Below are 24,253 nucleotides of genomic sequence, written 5' to 3'. Positions count from 1 at the left end.
AGTTTTAAAATTTCATTTCAAGTAGATTAAAATGTAATGAATCACATTTCCATTCTACAATTTGTCTCACGATCCTCGCTCTTCTGACACCTCTGCCATCCTCTGCATCTCCCCTCTCCTCCATCATGCACACACACAGAAACACAAGCGCATACACACAGAAACACACATTATTGCATGATGTGAAAGGTGATTGTCATCATTAAAACATACTCTGTCTTGTTTCTGTCCCCTGTGCAGGAGCTGGAGGATGGTCTCCTCTTGTCTCAGACAGATACCAGTGGTTGGAGGTGGATCTGGGGAGGCGGACCCAAATCACTGTTGTTGCCACACAGGGACGCTACGGCAGCTCCGATTGGCTGACAGCTTACCTGTTGATGTTCAGCGACACAGGACACAACTGGAGACAACACCGGCAGGAAGACAGCTTAGGGGTAACTCTACTGGTATAATCAATTACCAAAACAGTATTAAAAGGGAAAACTAAATACATTTTTAAAGAACGTAACACTGCCAGCATTATCAACATAATGAGGAAATGTTGTCAATTACTGTATTTGCCAAGTCTAAAATGTTGATTGTTACCAAGGTATTTAGAAATTGAAAATTGAACAGTATGACTTTCAATACTGTCAAAAATACAGACACTCTTTCTGTTAAACTGATACGGAGATGCTGTATTGAGGTGATGTATTGTAGTGTACGTCCTCAGCGTAGGGGGCGATGCTGCATAAAACTGCCTGACATCATCTACAATGCGACAGCGCAATAACTCAATCACTTTCCAGTAGTTGGTAAACAACACACATGGGAGCTTTATCCTTTTATTTGCAGACAAACTGTAACCTACACTGTACATTTACTGCTGAACGTCATTGCTCGCCATTTCCTCTTCTCCACTAAACTTTTATTTTGGCAATTAGAGCACTTAGCTAAGATTTGAGAAAGAGAGTGAACTTGGTTAAATGTTGAAAAAGTCAGTAAATAAACTGCTTGTTGGATAGTGAAACAGCATCTGAAACCGCCTTCCCACTACACCACTCTGACTCCAGAAATGGGGCTTTTCATTCCGCATTTGAGTATGGTGGTTCAGAACAGCTATAAATAGTTTTGACTTCTGATGTCAACACTTTGTACAAACTCGATTTTTCATGTATGTCCTTTAGAGAAATCAAATAATTAATTTCACTGTGGTATGAAAATCAACTTGCAGAGATTTAAAGAAGTTGTTTTAAATTTTGTTGCCTTTTTAATGTTTTTTTATCTTGGCTGTTGGCGCATCCTTCACTGTCGCACCAAGGAAAGTTTCAAAAATGTTTCTGTGGTGATGAAGAAACTTTGACAAAAAAAACAAAATAGACAAAAATGACCCTGAAATATCTGCTGAGTTGGATTACCTATCAAACTATTTCAAGTCTGCACAAAGCAATTTGGTTTAGGACCGAACTCAATTAAAACTAATAGCTGTCTGAAAAAGTTATGTATTTTAACAGCTATGAAGACAGCTTGGGAGGGAATGCAACTCAGAACTCAGGTTCATTGAAGTTAAAATGCATTTGGCCTTGCTGTCGTTGACATAATTTACATTTCTGTGGGGACTGGTACTGCCTGCAGCATCAAGTCTGCTCACCAGGAGCCTTTCACTCTTTATTAATAATGGATGGAACAATGAAAGAAACCTGGGCAGGGCTTTGTCGACTGCATGGAGGTGCTGTCAAACAGTTGAACCTCTGCTGACAGGAGGTGGTGCTGTTGGTTGGAAAGGCGCACAAAAAGCTGCAGCTGTGTTCAGTGTTTCCCACAGGATTTTAAGAGACTATGGTGGGTGTGCCTTGAACCCTCTCACCGGGGGGTCCGGGGCATGCCCCACATAAGAAAGTTTTGTACATTTTAATGTTAAATGCATTAATTTGGTGCAAAATTAAGAGGCTATCTATGAAGAACTTGGTACGCTTATAAACAATGTTGTGCTCTAATAAACTATTACTACAGCAACAAAAGTCAACAAATTTATTTAATGTTTTCCCAAAAACTCTGAATCAAAGAATTAGGGCTGAAACGATTCATCGATTAAATCGATAAATTCTGTTCATTCTGTTTGCAGAGAGGGGGAAGAGAGAGAAAACAGTGAGGGACAAAAAGAAAGTGTCCAAAGTATGGGGTTATTTCAAGCTAAAGAAAACAACAACTCTGTAATGTTACCGTCGTCCACCGTGAAACGAAACTTTTGTCACCTCGGTAACAGCACGAAGCCTTATCAGAAAGCAGCCGGTGTTCTGCCAGCGGACCACAGACAAGCTAACAGTAACAGCAACTTTAGCATTCAACTGAAATCATGATTGATTGTTGAGTTGAAGGCTAGCCAAAGTAAACTGCAGTCCTCAGCTGATAATGTGCACACGTGCGTTTGTTGTTCTCCTTTTTGGGCCGTGAGTTGTAACCTCATAGTCAAGAGTTAACTGTGTGCCGGGGAGCTGCACCTTTTAACTCCCCTGCAGCTCTGTCTGTAGCTCAGACAATCCCTGCTACCTGTGTGTACTAATCCATCCTTTCAACCATGTTCTTTGTCTTTATAATTGCCATCTTTATAATAACAAACAGCTGTTTCGTGTGCTGGATTGCTCATTTCCCGTTTCACATTTCACGTGTGTTTTCTTGATAAAAGTGGTTTGGAAACCAGCGTTGGGTGCCATAGGTGTTGTCTGCTCCTGTAGTGTGTGTGACCCCCTGTCACCGATCAGTCAAGTAGTGTTTCGCCGCCAGGCAAAAGTACTTCTTAAACGATGCATCGATGAATCGTTGAAATAATCTATAGAAGCTTCAAATACTAAAATCATCATTAGCTGCAGCCCTACAAAGAATAGAAGACATAATAAGTCATTTCCCTAACATTTTATTGTTGTTTTTTTACTTTTATTGGACACATTTTTTATATTTTCTGTGAATATAATCCAATTAATCTTATTTCCATGCTGTATAGACACCTTATTTTGAAACCCGGGCGTTGTGTGTATCCTCACGCTAAATTCATTAAGTCCAACCAGAGTCTGAACTTGATAAATAATGTTGTATGTGGTTCTTGTATCGTGTAAAATGAGGTAGGGCTCTAAAGCCTGGTTCACACTACACGATTTTTAGTCCGATTTGCCGCTCGGCGACCGTCAGGCTGTGATCGGGGGTAAATCAGCGGTCGATCGGCGGCAGCCAGTCGTTATGTGTGAACTACACAACGACTCATCAAAACGGCTCCCCGACACATTTCTGACACAACGTCTGCCAGATATCTAGCATGCCAAATATCTGGAAGAGTTGGCCGACTCAACATCCACATCCAGCCAATGAGAGCAGGCAGCTTGCAGAGCAGACAGGTACTTTTCACCGCAAAACACTTTTTACTCACCTCCAGCTCTCTGTAGCTCAGGCAATCCCTGCTACCTGCATGTGCTAATCCATTCTTTCACCCAGATTCTGTCTTTATAATTGGTATCTTTATAATAACAAACAACGTCTAAGTTTGCATCATTTGTCATCTGTTTCACATTTCACATGTGTTTTCTTGACAAAACGTGGTTTGGAGACCAGCGTCGGGTGACACAGCCGCTGTAAGCTCGTGTAGTGTGTCACCGATGAGTCACGTAGTGAACGCCATAACGACATCAAGACCCCCGTCACAAGATGGCAAGTTGAAAATTGTGTAGTCTGCACAAGGCTTAAAACTGCAACACTTGTCTTTGTAAAGAGAGAAACTGACAGGATAAAATCGCTAACCTCAGCTCGCACTGGTCCGTTACAGTGGATTTACCATTAAGGCTTTAATACGTATGCACTCCAAATGTAGGCGCGGCTAGCTTAATCGCCTTCTCACAAATGAGTGAAACAGGCCGTTAATGTTACCGTAGTTACTCCAAAAGAAAAGTGTTTTTCTCGAGTCGGAGGCCAAAGTGTCTGAGCGTGCGAGCTTAAAATAATTTTTCGGTTCATTCTGAAACTATGGCGGAGCAAATTAGACTAAGGCGGGCCGCCACGCAAGTTGCTGATGGAACACTTGGCAGCTCAGTTGTTGGGAGCCAGTCTTGATAAGAGTGTCCGCTCAGTGCCTACAATGTAAATGTGAATGAGAAATCTGACTGAGACTTGCATGTGGCGACTAAATATTATGCAGTGCAGCTCATGTGGACCCTGGCAATACTTCCTCCACTCTAGTGCTGAACACCGGAGCCCCCTCCTCTTCACGCTGTACACCCATAATTGCAACCCCCGACATGGAGAGAACTCTATTGTGAAGTTTGCAGACAACACCGCCATCAATGGCTGGATTTCAAACAATGATGAGACTTCATGTTGGGAGGAAGTCAACAATCTTGCAGAGGGGTGCACAGAGAAAAACCTACTGCTCAATGTCAGCAAAACCAAGGAGCTGATTGTTGTTGTTAAAATGGATGAAAGGACACATGCTCCTGTCTCAGTGGAGCAGAGGTGCAGCAGGTGAATAGTTTTAGGTTCCTGAGAATCAGCATCACAGAGAACCTGATATGGTCATCTCATGTCTCCACGCTGAGAAAGAAAAGAAAATCTCAGAAATGGCTGTACTTCTAAAAGGAATCTTAAGAAGGCAAAAGTGCCAAGTTCTGGGGGGAAATTCATGGCTGAGGCACTTTGCTCTGTTTTCTTTTTGTATTGTGGTTGCTTTCTATCTGCACATGTTCTCCAGTGTTTCTTTTTCTTTCTCAAAATCATTATTTTCCATCTTTTTATAGAATGTTTTTAAGCTATAGTGCCCATTCCATGTTTCAGTAAAGAGAGAAACTACTAGACTGCAGAATGACTGATCACCACCAAGCAAAACTACTGGATGTCAGAATGACAGGAAGCCATGCAGCCCTCCATTGATTGAAGAACATCAGATATGATTCAGAGGCAGTCAGGCATCTCCTCTCTCCTTTATGGAAGACAGTACACCCGTCTTGTTACAGTAGCAGCCCGGAGAACAGCTTTTGATTCTGATTTGACAGCAAACTCTCTGAAGCCTGGGTGTCATCCCTTGAAAGAGAGGGAAACAGGGTATGGCTTCTTACAGCTTAAAACTTGTTGATTTGACACTCAGCATGAAAGGTGATAAACCCAGATCAGCTCTCAGAGTGTTTTAAAAGCTCCATATATTAGTCAGGCCAGCTTAGAGTGTCGGTTAAGGAGGAGATTTGACTGCAAAAACAGCTGTATCAGTCACTCAGCTTAGATGATCTGTCTTTCTCTCTTTGCCCTCCAGTGCTGGAAAATAAGTACATTTACTAAAGTTGTACCAAGTCATTCTGAATAATTCCACTCTATGCTACATTATTTATATATATATATATATATATATATATATATATATACAACACTCATTCATTTTGCTACACTATGTACTTTTACTTCAAGTTTAAGTATTTTGCTAGTAATACTTATCTTTGAGTAACATTTTTGATGTACTTTTACTTGTAGTGGAGTATTTCTACCGTGTTGCCATGCGGACCTATAGGCTCTGCCATACTAAGTTGCTGCTGTCGTTGCGGTTGCTCCCCCTTCAGCTCTGGCAAACCAGTCATTGCTGTTTGGCATTGTATGAACTCATTTGGCAAGGGCTTTAATGTAACAGATGTTCATTTATATGTAAAAGTCCCACACTCAAGTTTCAAGTACTGATACATTAGTATGAACACCTTACATTAGCCCCCTCCATGTAGGGTTAGTTAAAGGGTTGAAATAAAGTGTTAGGTACATTTAGCTGAAAATACTTATGCAGTCTGTGGTTCCAGCTGACCTTAGTTTGATAATTTCAACACTATTATGTTGTAACTGCTTAATCTAAAACTAAACTTGCCACTTTGTTCAGTTGCACCATCGCTACTTGCGCTATATCTTAACTAAGTTGACTGCAATCAAAACGTTGTCAATTGTTATGTAGTGCAGCAATCGAGTAAAATGGGAGAAAAGCCTCTACTAACTGTATGAATGGAAGTTAAGACCTACAAGACTGTTTGATTAAGAAGAAACTAATGCTATCATTATGCTATCACGTGTGAACTACCTAATGTATGATACAAAGCATTTGTCCATTACCACATTAATTATTATAATTTATCACTTGCTTCAGCTGTACTTTGATGTTTTTGCTAAATATGGTCATAAAAAGCAAAAATTTCAACAACAATCTCTGGAAGACCTCCATATCGGTGAAAACATTCTTCTACTTTTATCAAGTACCAAGTACTTCTTCAACCACTGTTCTCTTATTCTTTTTCATGCCTTCATTCCTCATTCTCTACCCTCCTCTCTCTCCTTGACTGTGGTCTTGTCAGAGGCTACTCATATTTCAAACATGCCTGGGCAAGTAAATGAGATGCCACTCTCCTCAGCCTCCTCAGCAGGAAACAGAGCCGTTTGTTGAGCTTAACGCTCTGCGGCCCAGCCGGCTCAGCCCTTCAAAGCACTGAATACGGCACTGAGATCACAATTATGCAGCACCAGGGAAGCCCATTTCACTCACATAGCCACATCAGCACACTCTCAGTGGACACACATACACATACGGAATGACACACAGTCTCAAGTAGAGAGGACAGACACAAGCAAGATTACATGCACTTGAACACATGCAAATGCAGCTTGTATTTTTTTTCCTAACAGATGTTAATACGGGGGCTTGCTCTGTGTGTCCTATTTGCCCATCACCCAGAGAATCCCACTGGATTCCCACTGATTGGAAAAATAGAGGCCATTAGTCTTTTTAAGAGAGGCCTGGTACAGAGACAATGGGTTAGGCCCAGAGTTATTGATCACTGGGCAGAGAGAAGGAGAGACGTTATCAGCAGTTAGGATCAATGGTCTCTGTGAGCTCCAAGTTTGAAAATGCAGAAAGAATGTCTCTGGATTAAGGAGGTTTTTCTCCACACTCCATAGAAATATAAACGAGAACTAGCGCATCTCTTTCTTTTGAAGATCCTTTTCATTACAAACGTGGTTCTATTTACATATCAATTTTTTTTTGTCAGTAGAAGATTGAAGCTTTTAGACTCTTGGATAAATAAATAAATAAAAAGGCAGCGAAAATTCAAAAGAGAATACACTGCTTTGGTAAACAGCTTGATTATGAGCATCAATGTACAAAACAAATCCTCTGTTCCTGTCTAAGGTACTCAAGGACGTAATTAGGCTGCTACAAATGGTTTGGCGTCAGATTTTGCAGCAACCAGTAGAACATGGATGGTTGGATGTAAAAATGAGGCAAACTAACATGTTGTTCTGTTGTTTCAGGCTTTTCCAGGTAACAGTAATGCAGACACTGTGGTCCAATACAAACTTAAACAGGCGGTGATTGCTCGCTACCTCCGCCTGATTCCTCTAGACTGGAACCCCACTGGGAGGATTGGACTCAGACTGGAGATATATGGATGTCGATATAGTAAGTCTGCTCTCTGTCTCAGTCTTATTTTTCAGGTTTGGCTGGTGCTAATCTTTTAAAAAAGAAAAAAGGATGCCTACTCAAATGAAAAATAAACATGAAGTTATGTATCTGGAGTTTAAATGTTCCGGTTCAGGCTTATTTACCTTATAGTCTTATTTTTGTATGCATGTGGTCAGACAGGTCCCTGTTTTCGGGCCTTTGCGGGCATTTACAGGTACACATAACAAACTTCCAAAGATCCCTGCCAAATACACCCCTTTTCACGCAGTGGAGGTAAATAAGCTTATTACATAAATTACATATACAGTATCTCACAAAACTGAGTAAATATTTGATCTTTTCATGTGACAACACTGAAGAAATGACACTTTGCTACAATGTAAAGTAGTGAGTGTGCAGCTTGTATAACAGTGTAAATTTGCTGTCTGATGTCTAAACCGCTGGCAACAAAAGTGAGTACACCCCTGATTGAAAATGTCCAAATTGGGCACAAAGTGTCAATGTTTTGTGTGGCCGCCATTATTTTCCAGCACTGCCTTAACCCTCGTTGGCATTGAGTTCACCAGAGCTTCACAGGTTGCCACTGGAGTCCTCTTCCACTCCTCCACGACAACATCACGGAGCTGGTAGATGTTAGAGACCTTGCGCTCCTCCACCTTCCGTTTGAGGATGCCCCACAGATGCTCATTAGGGTTTAGGTCTGGAGACATGCTTGCGCTGCAGTAAACACAGCTACGTTTTATTTATTATTTTATTTATGCAACGATTGGCTGGCTGCGCGCACCCGGTCAGCTCGCTCAGACCTGACGAGCGAAGCAGAGGTGATATCTGCGTGGCTTTTCAACGATAGTGACTGACAACTGAGGAACACCAAGGGGCTGAAAAGTTACACCGTGGTGGCTTTATTTCTGCTGGACAGGTAATCTGGCTTTTATCATTTTGATGGTAATTTGTTACTTTCATCTACTTAGTATTCAGCTAACTGTTGCTAATAGTGCAGGCTGGTGTAGGAGCCAGAGTAGAGACGATGAATTATATTTAGCTGTAGGTGAGCTGGAAAACAAGCTGTGTTTTCCAATGCTAATATAATGTAGGTGCAGACTGCGCCGGTTTAGTTATTCACCATCTGGGTTTATTATACTATGTTTACACCTATCTTTACACCTTATGTCTAATCTGTTTGCATAATTATCTTGTGTCTGCAGGCGTTGTTTGACTGGATGTTACTCTTTTACAAATAATATAGCTGTGTGTTTGTAGTTAAGAGAAAGACATTTTAACGTTAGTGTACATAAGCAATGATAGCTAAAGGTCCCCAAGTATCTGTGTTTCTGGTATATAAGCTACCTTTAATATAGTTGACATTGTTCGTAGCTAAACCTACTGTGTGAAAACATTTTACTGTAAATGGTGTTATGCCATGGTGTTACTCAGTACATTTAAAAGTGATGAGCCAAAAAATATTAAACATAATGAGGAATACAGATAGATGGTGCTGATTTATTGTTATTGATTGCATTTTATGTGGAAATAGTTTACTAATTACTCTATAAGAGAACAATATCAGGTGTTTCAGGTGTTTCTTTTCACTAAGCTGATCCTCCTTTCTGTATTATCCGGTACAGCAAGGTATACAACAAAAAGTCCAGAAAGTGGAGCTTGTACTCATTGAAGGTGGAGAAGGACTACAGTTACATCGCAGACCTCCAGAGTGCCATCCTCCTGCTCCTCCGGTTGTCTACTACTGAGGAGATGCCTAGAAGCAGAACCAGACAGGTGTCCCTGCCCCAACTGTGTTGCTAGTTACAGCAAAATATAAAACAAAATGTATTATGGTTGGTTTTGAAATGTGGTAATCATGTCAGAGAGGTGACTGTGATATATTTAATCATCTCCACAGCAGCGATACGATGCTATGAGTAAAGTCTGAACTGTCTTCATAATCAGTCAAGATACATCTGGACACACCTTGTCTCTTCCTGTATATATTTATTTTTATTGATGTTTTAAAAATGATCTATTTGTGATATAGGTTGTAGTTTTAGTAGTATATAATAATAAACCAGTATTTGAAAAAATTACAAGTACCTATTTGAATTTTGTTATATTGATCAAGTGGACGGTGAAAGTTATCACACATCATTGCAGGCAAGCTCACATTATCTAGTTTAAACCAACTAAAACACAAAATTACACTGTGTTTCACATGATTTGCTGTAATATTGCGTACATAAACGTTATAGCTTATGTAAGACAGTTGCTTTTCGCAGGAAATCTGACCAGTCCTTCACATAGAGAACAGTTGGCCCATACAGGCTGTTATAGGCAACTGAGAAAGTTGGTGAATGCCTAAATTTTTAGGTGGTGTTACAACCTGATGACATATAGACAATAAATATGTTATACATATACTTAAATTCCTTTTAAACCTCAAAAATGTCCCTTTTTAAAGGTGTGTGGCTGATTTAATCGGTTACAGCTCAAAGTGGCGCGGCAGTCTTAAAATATGTTGAAAAAGTCTTGAATTTTACTTCAAGATTCCTGTAAATACCCTGTACTTACGATACTGGCACCACATTTTAATTTTTAGCTTACAGATTCACAAGAATTCTGCTTTCACAACAATAAGACTAAATTACTCTCACTGGTCTTTTTAAGGTCTGTGGTGTCATTAACAGAAACTAGACTATATGGTTTTACTGTGGTGTTTGAAGGATTTGTACATAAGGGGCTATTGGATTTCTGATTCATTAGAAACCTTTATTTCAGAGAGAAATAAACAGCAACATTCAATACCTTCAAACAATAAAAAATACTGTCATGCACTAGAAAATATGAGCTGTTGTACAGTTTCTATACTGTCTCATGTTGTTTGATGAGAACTGAAAAAAGTAGAAACTCTCAGTTAATGTCAAAATTCCTCATTTGGGAAATGCAAGCAATTCAAGCATTTGAGGTCACTGCAACAAACATAAATTGAATGTCAAGATTGTTCCTGTTGTGCTTTGTTATTTTATTGCTTTGCAATAATATGTCTTTCCAAGCAGTTCTCATCCCAGGGCTACACATATGGACGCTTTGTCAAGACCTCTTGGCGTTCCTTTTTACCCTTTAGTGTCGTTTTTGTACATATAGGGCTTATCAAGAATAAATAAGTGGTTCACAAGGTGAAAAGGCAGAAATGTTGCAGTTAGGTTTAGGCACCAAAAGTACTTGGTTAGGTTTAGGAAAATATCATGGTTTGGCTTAAATAACTACATTACTTGTGTGACTTAAATTGCGTAAGTTAGGTAAAGCTAGTTACGTAACATCACTATAAGAAGTCAGTGTTGACCATATGTTTTGAACAGGAAACAAACACTGGTCTCCTTGGTGAAAGCCATTCACCCTATTCGCCATTCACCTCTCTAGGAATGAGAACGGGCTGGTCTTTTTATTCACTAGCTCACACCTCCTCTGTAAGTGTGCTTGTCTCGAAGTTACAACAACCTCTTAAACCCCAGATGTTAGTCAATACAAACTAATACTTTTCAGCCAAACATTGTTCAAATTCACACTATTATTTTAAATTCTAGTGGAGATTCTAAACGTACCATATTTAATTTTGGAGAACTATGTATACGATTATATCCTAGACATCTGAAATATTTCCATTTGATGGGGTTCTGGGTTGGAATAGTTGACTCAGTGTAAACATTACACAGCTTCAATGAACAGTTGGAGCAAGCTAACAGAATAGATATGATGCTGTCAGATCTTAAAGTTACTTAATGGAGAATCAAGGGGTAACACTGGATGTAGAAATTTAAGGTATAATTTTACATAAGCATAGAATTGATAATTAGACAATTGCTTCCATAGAATGAAGTGTATCTCTCTTGTATAATAAATTATTCCTCCTACACTTTGTTATTAGCTTCTGACGTGGCCAACTTTGATGGCAGCAGCAACCTGGTCTACAGGCTGAGTGTGAGGCCGAGCTGGGCAGCGATGGAGGTCATCTCTCTGAAGTTTAAAACCCTGACGAATTCTGGGACACTGCTCCATGCGGAGGGACAGAGAGATCACAGCCTCACTCTGGTGTTGGAGAAAGGAAGGCTGCTGCTTTACCATCAACAAGGTACAACATTATTCTTCCAATATTTTTTCACAGCAAGAAGGTCATGGGTTCAAATCCCGGTTGCCCCGGCCTTTCTGTGTACAGTTTGCATGTTCTCCCCGTGGTGGCATGGGTTCTCTCCGGGTGCTCCGGCTTCTTCCCACCATCCAAAGACATGCAGCCTAGGTTAATTCGTGTCTCTAAAATTGTCCTTAGGTGTGGATGTGAGTGTGAGTGGTTATATGTGTTCTATACAGTATTTAATAGAAGTAAAGGTAGGCAGGTTCTTACTTTAAGCCTCAAGTCCTGCTGGTTTTCATTGTTGAATTGCTATTCATGGACTACTATAGACATGGCACACCAATTGAGTGCAGTTACATTTTGGACAAAAAACAGCAGTAGCCGGCTTCCTGAGGACAAGGATTGAAAGCCTGTGATGTAGGATGGCTGAAACTTTGGATTATGGATTACTATGGATTTTTGAATTGTTTTGGATGACTTTTCCGGCAAAGTTTGTAGTTGTATCTGTCTGTTCGTTCATTGTTCATTGCTCTGAGTAAATGTCAGCTAAATGCCTAAACTGTACAGTGTAATTATGGACTCAGTCAGGCTCCAGGGGATCCGCCATCCAGTCTCTATATAAGGAATTTAATATCTAGCACATTTTTCTCCTCACAATAAAATGGATGGAGCTTTAAGTCAGTCTCCGTCCATCTGCTGGTTTGTTTGCGTGATTGTCAGATGTGATTTCTAAGATACCACTGATCCAATTTTGATGAAACTCAGGGGAATTATGTTTCTTTCTGCTTATGCTGATTATTTCAATCCAGTATTTGTTTATCCATATGTCTTCCAGCAATTTCTCAGACAAAACTCAGATTTTGAAGAAACTTTGGGAATTAGTGTAGTTTACCATTGCAGGCATGCAGTTACAGGTTAATACTAGAAAAGCATGGATGTTGTTTATTGACTCTGAAGGCGGACAGCAATATTTGTTGGTGAAAACATGTTTACTCCTACCTTAGTTTTTTCTTTTTCTCCAAGTTTTTCCAAGACTTTTTACTCAGTTTCCCTCAATCAACTGTTTCTCTCTGTTTTTCGCTCTGTTTTGCTCTCAGCTTGACATCCTCTCTCATATTCTCTTTCTTTTAATCTATGATGGATGCTAGCAACATGTGTTAAGGATGAACTCTGTGGAGCACAGTGGGCTAGCACAGAATGGAGTACTGTGGAGACTATGGGAGGGAATATGTGTGTTGGTGTAAACGAGGTTAAACCTGAGGTGGTGTTGGACTGCCAGGCCGTCGTATTATCACCATATGGCAGACCTCTCATCAACCATGCCATCTGGCTGCTTGAGTACACTGCCACTCTGCTCACCAACCGTTCCTTCATTTCCCAAGAAAAACAGGATTTCTTGCCCTAAATTAAGTTTGATGTTAACACAGGGCTTAATTAAAGAATAGTTCTGACTTAAAACTATATGTTTCATGACCGTTTGTGCACTGAAACCTTCTTCCTCTCCATACTGGCCCTCAAGTGTTTTGCCCACCTGATTTTGTTGATTTGGTCATATTTCGTTGATCTTTGTGCTTCTACCATGGGTAGGTAGGGTACATTGTACCAGCCTGGTTTAATCTTCTCTGTATAGCTTGACAAGGGTTCCGTCAAAAATAGACCAGCCGCGTATTCTCAGTGGAGTGGAGAGCCAGTTCTGGGCTGGTTCTGAAAAGTGCAGTGGCACATCTGCTGGAATCACAAGTATTACCTAGGCCACATCGCAGCATCAAGGATTATTCCCACTTTATAGATTGCAGGAATGTTATTGCCCTTGTGTTAGTACAATATCAAAGTGTCATGTTTTCCTCATAAAACAAATAATACTTTCATATAGTTATTTATATGGTTAAACATATATATTGTTTAAAGTTGTATTTCATAGTTATCGGCTAAAGGCAAAGCAGGAGGTCTCTCAAAGAAAATCTCGCCTCCCGCTGTCTAGGGCCATACCTTACAGATGCACACACATGCTAAAAATCCTGGGTGTTTTTACTTGGAAATGGAGGATATTTTGGAAATAATCTAAATTTGCTGTGTTCAGACATAGTTTATACTTCTCTTTCTGCTTTCCTCCATCCTCCACAATTGTCTTAACCTCCCTCTGTCACTTCCTCTCTACATTCCTACAATGAAAATGTAGGAATGTAAATCTGTCAGTGGTAGAGAGGTGTTATCTGCAAAAGCCATCAGTCTGACATCAGCTCCCTGAGTGACGCCTGTCACATCTCCCTGCTTAGCCCAAGCTGATAGTCAACAAACTCCTTAAAGAAGTCTGGGTAGCTGGGAACGAAAATAAACACTGCTCGTTTTTGTAAGGGAACAGAGATTAGATTGAGCTATGATAAGCCAATACTGAGGAAAAAAAACATCCTCCGCCTCAATCACAGTGCTGTCACTGCAAGCTTCTTTCTCTAGCTCTCTTTGTTTTCCTGCCTGCCTGGCTGCCCCTTACTGCCTTTTCTATTTTCCTCTTCTCTCCATTGTTATTTATCACAGCCTTTCTCATATGTCACCACAATTCTGCCCCTGCTACATTTTTTTTCAGAGGAGATTATTTGCCTTTTTCAATTGCATGCTCTTTGTCTTTCTCAGTCCTCTGTCTTTCTTTCACACATCCCCTCCCTCCCTCACACTCTCCCAGGAGTTTGCAGTCGGCAGACAGTGTAATTTAGATCAATAGCTTAGAGCATCCACCCTGAGCCACAGCATGCTCCTCCACAGTCGGCTGATGGCTCAAGAGAAGAGAGGAGAAGAGAAGCTCAAAATAGGGGAGCATAATAAAACCTGAAGATTTAGATGCATTATCTTCATAGTTCCAGAGTGTGTGCTATTCCCTGAGGCTCTTCATAGTTATCTCCCCCATTTGGCAACCTGATCCTGTCTGTCCCGGGCCTCTCTTTAACAGGAATACATGTCACACCATGAGGAAAACAAGCTGACACAGAAGAACTAAAGATGACTAATGATGGCTAACACTAGGCATCAGGGATTTGTGTAGCTTACACACAAACATAAAGAGCTTCGCCAGCGCAGATGTGTTTTTGTAAGAAACAATATTCATTAGCATAAATTAATGATGAATTAAAACAGAAAGACATACAGACAGACCAATAGGCCGTTTGCAAGCAGATAGACTGGCAAACAAACAGATAAATACAACAGTGAGACACAGTTTCTATCTCCCTGTGGCTGTCCAAGCATTTGGAATAAATTGGCTGGCTCATTAGGATTTATGTCCGCTATCCAAAACCATCTCAATTCCTTTCTACTTTACATTTATCAAAATGTCAGTTTGCTATAATGTAGCCCACTGCTTCATAATTCAGTTCACTTCTGAACTGTCACAGGGAAGCTGTAATACACAGCAGTAAACACACTAAGGGCTAGTGTGTCCTGCTCCAGTGAATTCTGGATGAATGGTGTTAAGTATTGCTGACTAAATTAGGATGGCATCAGAGAGGCGTGCAGGACAAGCTGCATGTTAAGTGAAATTCTGTCTTTTCTCTGCATCCTCAATAATAAGGACATGCTGTGGTTGGTTTGTGATTGCTGGCTGTGCTATATTTATATTTCAGATTTTACGGTAACAAAAATCAGCATGATCACAAAGGTTTTCACCAATCACAGAGCAGCAAAAGCTACAACCAGATCTTCCCCAAGGCATCTGCAGAGCACTGTTGAAAAGGAATGAATCTCTCTGGACAAAGTGTGCCAGTTGGCAGAGAAATAGAAGACGATGAATTATGATGATTACTGTTGCATTTACTTACTCTATTCCATTTTGTTCTACAATGATTTACAGTGAACCTCTAAGAGATTCTGTTGTAAACAGACTCATAAGAGTTTCAGTCAGGAGCCTATATATTTTCAGAGGAGGATGAAACTGCTAAGGTAGCCATGGGACACTTACTGTAACACACCCATGCGGTATAATTAGTTGCTTGCTGCTGATTCCCTCAGTGTGCAGCAACAGAATTCTCAAAATATAGAACAAATGCCAGAGATATTTAGTTCACACATCACATTCGAAAAGCTGGAAACAGAAAATCTTTGGCATCTTGCCTGAAAAATGACTTAAACACTTAGAATTAACTAATAATTTCTACCTTCCATCGACTTCCATTTTTTTTCCTGATCTTGATAAGTTTTATTAATGTGATAACATTTTATGTGAAGTAATTATTTCAGTCCAAAAGTTATTTTTTATGTATTATGAACATGCTTTGGCGACATTTTTGTGGACAAACGGTCCCAATGAATTGATTTGAAGAGACCGAGAGAGACTTGACACAGCGGTGACATTCTTGCCATGAATATGACCGGACTGTTTCCTTTTTTTTCTAGTTTGTTTTATGATAATAAACTCAATTCCCAACTGTGACTAAAGCTGAGAATTGGTTTAGAGAAAGTACATTATTTTTACAGCCAAGCTGTATTTCAAATAGTAGCACCACGTGATGCTGAAATACTGAAACAATTATAACAGTCTGTCTCCTGATAAGACCTGTCATTGTCGTCCTTCATAAACAGATTTAGAGCTTGAGCAAAGAGCCATAATGGAATAGCAGACAGGATATGATAAGGTGATATTGCCCCAGGGAGCTGTCTGGAACGACTCCTGGAAAGTGGAAACTAGTGTTCAGCGCAGACTCCTCAGCTTAAAGACAAGAACATTCAATATTAGTCCACTCAGTATGGATAAATCAAGCAGTTATTGCCTCACAATGTCCTCATGGTATGCAGGCAAGGAGGGGGGAATGAAGAAAATTAAGACTGACAGAGTAAGAAAGGAAGAGGGAGTTTCATAAATGAAAGTTAAGTGTTTTTGTAATTGTTTGCCCTCAGATTTATGGTATTGATTGCTCCCTCTCTATTACCAATTATTTAAGCTGTAACCAAATATGTCACCTCATTTAATGACCTAATCATGAAAGGTACATTGGAATAGTTAGACATTTTGGGAGATGCTGCAGTCAACTCTCATGTCTGTATGTTAAGTATGGAGCTGGAGCAAGGAGGTGATTAGCTTAGCTTAACATAAAGGCTAGAAGCAGGTGGAAAACTGGTGGCATGGCTCCATCTAAAGTTCACAAATATGCACACTGTAAAACATTTTAGCGGTTAAGTCTGTTAAGTCCCTTGAATCAAATTAGTTTTCTGTGAAATTGGGCTATAAATTTACCTGATTTGACTGGCTGGTTCGACTTAAAAACATAAGTGTCCTTGCTGCCTTCAAAATGTGAGTTAACTGAACTAAACTTGTAAAACTAACTGAATTAAGTTCAATAACTTATATATTTTTCTTTTCAATTAATGATAAAAGATTCACTAAATTCATGTATGATGTTTTACAGCATACCAACACCTCTAAAGCTCGCAAATGAACATGCTTCTTGGTGAACATCAGCTCCTTTGAAAACCACAAATAGTTGTTTCACATTTCTAAATAAACAAATGAGATTTAAAATCTTAATTAGCAAGCTCTAGAGGTGTTGGTAGGTGTATTTTCAAACTTTGGAGAGAGCCAGGCTAGCTATTTCCTCCTCCTTCCTGTCTCTATGCCAAGCTAAGCAAATTACTTCCTGCTGCTCCATACTTTCAGTAAAGCCCCCGAAATCTCTGTAATATTTCACTACAACATAAAATATTCATGATTATACAATCAGGTTTGAAAAAAAAAGAAAAAGACATAGTTAGGTCTAATTTATTAAAAGTGTTACACTCAACAACTAGGGTGGACTGAGTGGTTGTGGTTCGATCAGATTTGATTGACAGTCCTGGCATCATAAGCAATCAACCCCGTAATCAAAATTTGATTCAAAATCTATCCTTCATTATTAATGACTTGGTGTATCTCGGTCCTTCTGTTGTAGCTCCTTTTGTCAGCAGAAACATTTTTCTCTCCCAACACATTAGGGGATGCAGAGGTGGATCCACCAATTTGGACCTGCTGGTGTTTGGTCTGTCATTAATTATGTCCTGCTGTCATTTTGTAGCATCATCATTTATTGTGGTGGGTCCTCATACCAGCCAGCATACAGATTTGTGCGCTCTAATGAGAGAGGGTGACCTCAGTGACCTGCTCACTGTTTGAAATAAAGATGAAAACATTCCACTGAAGCTGCAACGTTTGTTTTGATAAATCAAACAAGAACCTTTCTTTACGTTTTCTTACTGCCAGAAGTAAGAGCCATTTTAAAATTATTTTTTCAAGCATGTTTGTCCTTGTTAAAAATGCACCTTGGAGGAGGACACACAGAATGCTGACCTTGAATTGTTTTTCAGGTGCACACCTCAGAAAAGAAATCAAAGTTCCTCAGCAGGAAGTCCGCAAAAGAGGATTTCTGCATTAACTGAAGTCATTGAGTAGCAATGAAATGCCCCATCATTGATTGTTTTTCACATCCTCACCTCTTGCAGGTGTGAGTTCATCCTCTAGCGGTCAGCTTCTTGTTTCTCTGGGAAGTCTGCTTGATGATCAGCACTGGCACCATGTAAAGCTGGAGCGGCTCAGCACTCACCTCAATCTCACCGTGGATAAAAACACTCACCAGGTTCACATACCGGCTGAGCTCAGCCACTGGGACATTCACCAGGTCAGAGGAAATGGACAGAATTTAGGGCACAACAAAATAACACACATAAAGTTGTACTTTAAAATGTGTTGTTTGTGTATGTAGACATAAAAAGGTGGCTGGAGAACGTTTGTAGTCTTATCCTTTATAGTATATTGTATGGGAGCTATAATCACCTTACATTCATGTTAGTTACTTTGGATCTCAAAATGTCAAAATGTTTCATACTAACTATATATAAATATAAGTGTCATCATAATTCACTTCTCCAGCCAACTTGTTTACTGGGCTAAAAGTTTGTTTTTGTAGTTTACTGATTGGCTCATCACCATTTCATTTATTGAGTAATTTTCTCCTTAAATAAACCAAACAAGACTCAGCGACAGCCAGTTCTCTATAAAGGAGAAGAAACAAACCTAGCCTACAAACAAACTTGACAGGGTTGTGCATTTAGCCGTATTCTAGTAGTAGAAGTCTGAGTATCTGTGAATGAAAAATGTACAAACTTTTTACAGTAGCCTCTGAAGCCTACAAGGGTGCTTACACATTTGTTTTTACATGTTTCACAAGTGTTGATTTCTTGTGCAGCTAAGTCTGGGAGCAGCCCAGAGCCATGGACTGCAGAAACCCATTCTGTCCAACAGGAACTTCCATGGCTGCCTGGAAAACCTACTGTACAACGACCTCAACCTGATAGACCTGGCTAAAAAGAAGAACCACCAGGTCTCTGTAGTGGTAAGTTATTCTGTTTCAGCATCTTTGGAACGTCATTATGGAAATCTACCATTCAGCATTTATCAGAAGGACAAATAGATGACTGTGGAGAAATGTTAATTTAGAGGGGGGGAGGTACAGAGTTGAGATGTCGTAAGGGTTAAATCAGGTGGCCATGGGCTTCAGAAGTCAAAGTCCTGTTTATTTTCCAGTAGACCAGTGATTCCAAATTTTTTAGGCTTGTCACCCTTTGTAGCAAAACAGTGCCTGAACAGTTCAACTAGTGTTTTCGCTTTAGATTGTTTATTTTGTTTATTATTTTATTATTTATTTAAGTTTAGTAATGAAAAGATTTATTTAAGTTTAGTAATGAAAAGATGAAATTCTCCAGTATTTTGAAAGTAAATGTTTGAGAAATGTGAGGAAGAGTGAACTTGGTTTTGAGTGTCTGTGACCCCTTGGAATGGGGTACAAGGGCCACGAACGTTTTTAAGGAACAAAACATCTGTTTAGCACTCTAGAAATTCATGGAGGGATGGGTTAAGTTACAGTTACTGCTTGGTGAAACTCTATACATTCAGCAGCTAAATTCAATTCAAATTTGGAGCTCTGAAACAATTTGAAATAATTAAGTAACCATGGCACTTTATGTTTTAAATTTTTTTCTGTGAAGATTATCTAGGGAAATCAAGGAGGTTAAATCAAGGCCAACTGGATTTGGTTTAAGATACTGGAAGACATTTTGCATCTCATGCAAGAGGCTTCTTTAGCTCTAATTGACAGGCAGACCAGCTATTTAACCTCTGTGGGGTCGTTATCAAGGTGATGGATACAACTTGGTTTGTTAGTGCTCCTGGCTGTTGAAACAACTGTCATTATGGACATAGAGTCACCTGAGGTCAAGTCTGAATGACTGTCGACACCATCACGTGAGAGTTCATCCTGGGAAGGGATGAAAGGACTGATAAGGATTGTTGTAGAGTTGTAGTCAAGACCGCCCAAACTGAGACCAAGTCGAGACCAAGACCGAGGGAGGGTGAGACCAAGTCAAGACCAAGACCAGTTCCCCACATACATGAATAAAATGTGGAACGAGATCATATGTAGGTACTACTCAAATTGATCTGAAAGATCCACATTCCCGTTAAAACACGCACATACAAACACTAAGAGCTGAAATCAACTTAACCATCTTTCAACACTCCTTTTCATGCTTCCCATCGCAGAGAGGGGTGACAGTCGTTAACGGTAACAACACATTTTTAATTAGGGTTATTGGCTGCATTTAAAGCAATACGTTTTACATCCAATCAAAGTTGAGATGTTAACAAATAAATCAGACAGTGCACAAGTAATTTATTGATATTTCCAAAGTTATGGTCTTGACTGGTCTTGAAATAAAATCCAGAGTCCTCAATGTCCGAGACCGAGACAAGACTGAGTACTAATGCTGTCGAGTCCGAGACGAGACCAAGACCATCAAAAAGTGGTCTTAAGACCGGTCTCAAGACCAAGACCGTTCTCGAGTACTACAACACTACATTGTTGACCTGAAAAGAGCGTCCCTTGACCTGAGGAGTTGGCCCGTCTGTGTTGAGCCATGTTTATGCAGTGGTTGTTTAGTTCTTCCTGGATCTTGTGGCTGTTTTCACAATAGTCCAGTTTGGATATCCACAAGCTTTAAGCTTCAAGCTTCAAGCTTTATCCTTCAGGTGTTTATGCTCCTTGTCTTGGGCTTGGGCACTTGGTTGGTATATTTTCAGATTGGTGGTTCAGGGTCCTGATAACCCCTAGCTGATGCTCCAGTGGATGGTGAGAGTCAAGAGCAAGTGTTGGTCTGTGTGTGTGGGTTCTTTAATGTGGACGGCAAAGTCCATGAAAGCCAAACTGTTGTTGCTGACATCCTTTCATAGTAACCTCATGTTACTGTCCACCAAGATGATTTGTGGGGGTGGTGATGGAGCAGTGGATAAGACACATGCCTTTGGTGTGAGAGACCCGGGTTTAACTCCCACTGTGACACATCCACGAATGTGTTCCTGAGCAAGACACGAAAGCCCTAGTTGCTTCAGAGGCATGCAACCTGATATATAGCACTTGAAAGTCGCTATGGATAAAAGTGTCAGCTAAATGAATTAATGAAATGTAATGTCATTTGTTCTGTAAAGGCCTGCCATGGGTTTTAAATTTTGACCCATGTGTTGTCTAGGGATGCAGCGATTACCGGATTTCACTATTAACCCCACTTTAAAACGTCACGGTTAATTAATCGTAAAGGCGCTGCTACACCGAGTATTTCTGTTGCACAAAACGAAACTGTGGCAACTTGCACATAACGAAAACAAAGTTAGACGAGCAGTGCACCAGCTTAAAGTGTCATGCTTATCAGAGGCTACTGCACACTCGCTAAACTCTGGCAGAGGGACCAAATTGTGAAGCTTTATTTCCACCAAAGAAACGGCTAAAGTCGGCAGTGTGGGAGAATTTTGGGTACACCAAGTCTGAACAGGGCGTTACTGAAGATGACGGATCACCTGTTCAAAAACTTGCCGTTAAACGTTTGCTGCTAAAGGAGCAAATGAATACCTAAATTAAACTTGACGCAGCACCTGCGGGATCACCACCCAGCGTTGCACGCCAAAGTAAAGGTAGGCCTAATACATATATTAAATAATGTGGCAAGTTGGTAGGGAATTAAATATAAAATTATTGTATAGTGAGTTTTATGTGGCATTTGCTTGTCTGTTTTATGTTATGTCTTTTTATGTGGTGACATTGCACTTTGAGCTTCTTGCATATTCTTTTCCAATGTGGTTTTATACTGCAAATGGCTAATAAAGTTAATCTGAATAAACGTGTCACTTACAATCGATGCCGTAGCGGTAAACAAACAAAGCAGCATGTAACCTTTCAGACTCACCTCAACGACAGCACCGCTGCGCTGAGGCCCATTATTTTCAATGTTTTGTCCCGCGCCAGGGTGGTTTGTTGCTGCGCCAAGCAACATGCACCGCACGGAGAGCTCGCGCACACGCCATGGTCAAAGTAGTTGAACTTTAGCGGCAAGTAGCTTCCACGTAGTGCAAATCGCTTCTTTTCTCAAAGGGCCTTTATGGAAGACAGAACATAGTCCTCTCAAGACCTTCAGTCACTTAACATTTATCGTTACATCCTGTTTCCTCCTTCTGTCTGTGTTGAGAAAATGTTGCCAAGTGTAAAACACTAACATAACATCAGGAGCTTATAGACTTTCAGGACTATAGGCTACCAATTAACTGCATTTCAGTTAACACTACACTCATTTTCACTAATACTTATATGTATGGATGAGCGTTGATAACAGTAACAGTTCAGTTTATTCCCTCCTTAATAACAATTTCCCCTGGGGGATAAAAGTTAATATTCCACTTATATTAATAATACTTACATAGTATAGAAATATAATTGTTAATGTAATTAATTATTAAAAACCGTACCAACAAAATCTGTAATCGTTGGATCCCTAGTGTCATCCACATACCAGTAACTTAGTGCTGTCCCTCTGAAAGAGTTCAGGGCTCTGCTTTCTGCTTTCTACTTCTTCTGTGTGGATGTTGACCATCAAGATTTGTCTCTGAGGGTAAGTGCTAAAAGATGAAACTGACTAGAAAACAAGTGACATCGCAGAAGTTTCTTATTCTATTTGCATGATATTTATATATTCAAGTTATATATTTTTTATTATGAATTTTCATTATTACAGTTTGGTCATGTATCACTGCATACTATGATGTCACTAAACTGTGTACTGTGTGTCTCCTGTATATTGACTGGTTTATATAGTGGTACTGTTTAAGGTGAGATAACATACATTCAGTACATTGTGTTGTTTACAAGAATTTGGTATATCTACCATTATACTGCTGTTGCATCTATAGTGAACCATTTATTGAGCAATTTGTAAAAATGTAACATTCAAATTAGTTTCTCAGTTCATATTCTTTTTTGGCATTATAATCAAATGCTTTTTATAATGATAAACTTTCAGACTCTTTGTGCTCATCACTGTCAACAGCCACTGTCATTATTATTTTCATTATCATTATTTCACCATCTGCATCATCATCCTCTTTATTTTTAAACCCGCCATCATCATCATTGCCATTAGCATTGTCGTAATCTCCTTCATTATCATCACCAATGTCATCACTTGCAAATTTTGGAGTTACAAAGCCCAAAGCAAGAAACTAGAGAAGAAAAGCAGAGAATTGAGGAAAGGATGTAGAAAATGAGAATGAGGAGAAGTGAAGATATAAAGAGACAGGGAGGAGGGAAAGAGAGAAACTGGCACTGATCCATATTTGTAATCATAGAAAAGTTTATTTAATATGAATTTTATGCTTGCGTGATGATGGTAATCAATGTACAATTTGTGCCTCACATTGTGCTGAGAGACTTCCCTGAATACATTCTAAAAGAACACTAACCATATATCTTTATACATTCAGATTTTTGTGATGCATTATGGAAATGTGGATTTAAATCATGCTATTGCCTTTGAACTTTGGATCGAATTGCAACATTTCTGAAGGCCATTGTTCAAGTCTGAAATCAGTTTATCCATTGTATCATATCTATTTACCGATGCCATGCTGTGGAGAGATGTGAGACAAATAGCGAAAGTGAGTTCAAACGCTGTGTGACCCTGAAACGTCAGGTCTTCTAGCTTATTTTAGCTGCTCAGCTAATATCAATATGGTAATACAGGTGTCCTTTTCAGGGAGGTGCTGAGGAGACCCCTGTGACATCGAGTCAAACACAGTCAACCTCTGCAGATGATGAATATTCATGTTTTATTATCTCTTTCATAATCATTTCTCTATCTTCCTTCCTCCTGTCTTTCTCAGGGCAATGTGACCTTTTTCTTGTGCTGAACCAGTTTCAGTCGCTGTGACGTTCATTGACTCCCAGAGCTTCCTACAGTTGCCAGGACTAACATCGTGGTCGTTAGGGGTTGTCTCTGTAGCTCTGCAGTTCCGGACATGGAACAAGGCAGGGCTTCTCTTGACCTTTGACCTCCCGGAGCAGGAGGGCACAGTCTGGCTGTACCTAAGTGAGGCCAGACTCCGCCTGCAGATCAATAAAGCTGACAGGGCCCAGCTGGAGCTCAGTGCAGGTCGGTCCAATTAAGATTTTGCTGAGTTACACCTTTGTAATTTTACAAAGAGGCATGAATCTGTTGACCCTGTTATTCAGTTGTCTCACAGAGATGTCATAACATCTTGTCATAGCTCAGATTTATGCCACTGACATAAAACAGTAGCACATTTTTTTTATTCACAAAAAACACAACAAAACAAACAAAAGCCCAGTGTCAGATTT

General features: G+C 39.9%; 1 protein-coding gene across 1 annotated transcript; it reads left to right on the top strand.

Moving 5' to 3' along the window:
- Positions 1 to 240: 240 nt before the first annotated feature.
- Positions 241 to 24,048, top strand: LOC119916708 (contactin-associated protein-like 3; the record flags this gene model as incomplete). The annotated part of the gene is made up of 6 exons (XM_038736698.1): positions 241 to 446; positions 7,294 to 7,441; positions 11,361 to 11,564; positions 18,024 to 18,199; positions 18,767 to 18,913; positions 23,779 to 24,048. Coding segments are annotated over 6 exons (908 nt in total), but the record flags the coding sequence as incomplete, so codon positions are not given.
- Between the last annotated feature and the right edge of the window lie 205 nt (positions 24,049 to 24,253).

The sequence above is a fragment of the Micropterus salmoides genome, unplaced genomic scaffold (genome assembly GCF_014851395.1).
Source record: "Micropterus salmoides isolate LMB-PRFRI ecotype aquatic unplaced genomic scaffold, ASM1485139v1 Ms_hic_scaffold_2115, whole genome shotgun sequence".
In the NCBI taxonomy this organism is placed as follows: Eukaryota; Metazoa; Chordata; class Actinopteri; order Centrarchiformes; family Centrarchidae; genus Micropterus; species Micropterus salmoides.
This window is presented reverse-complemented; position numbering and strand designations above follow the sequence as displayed.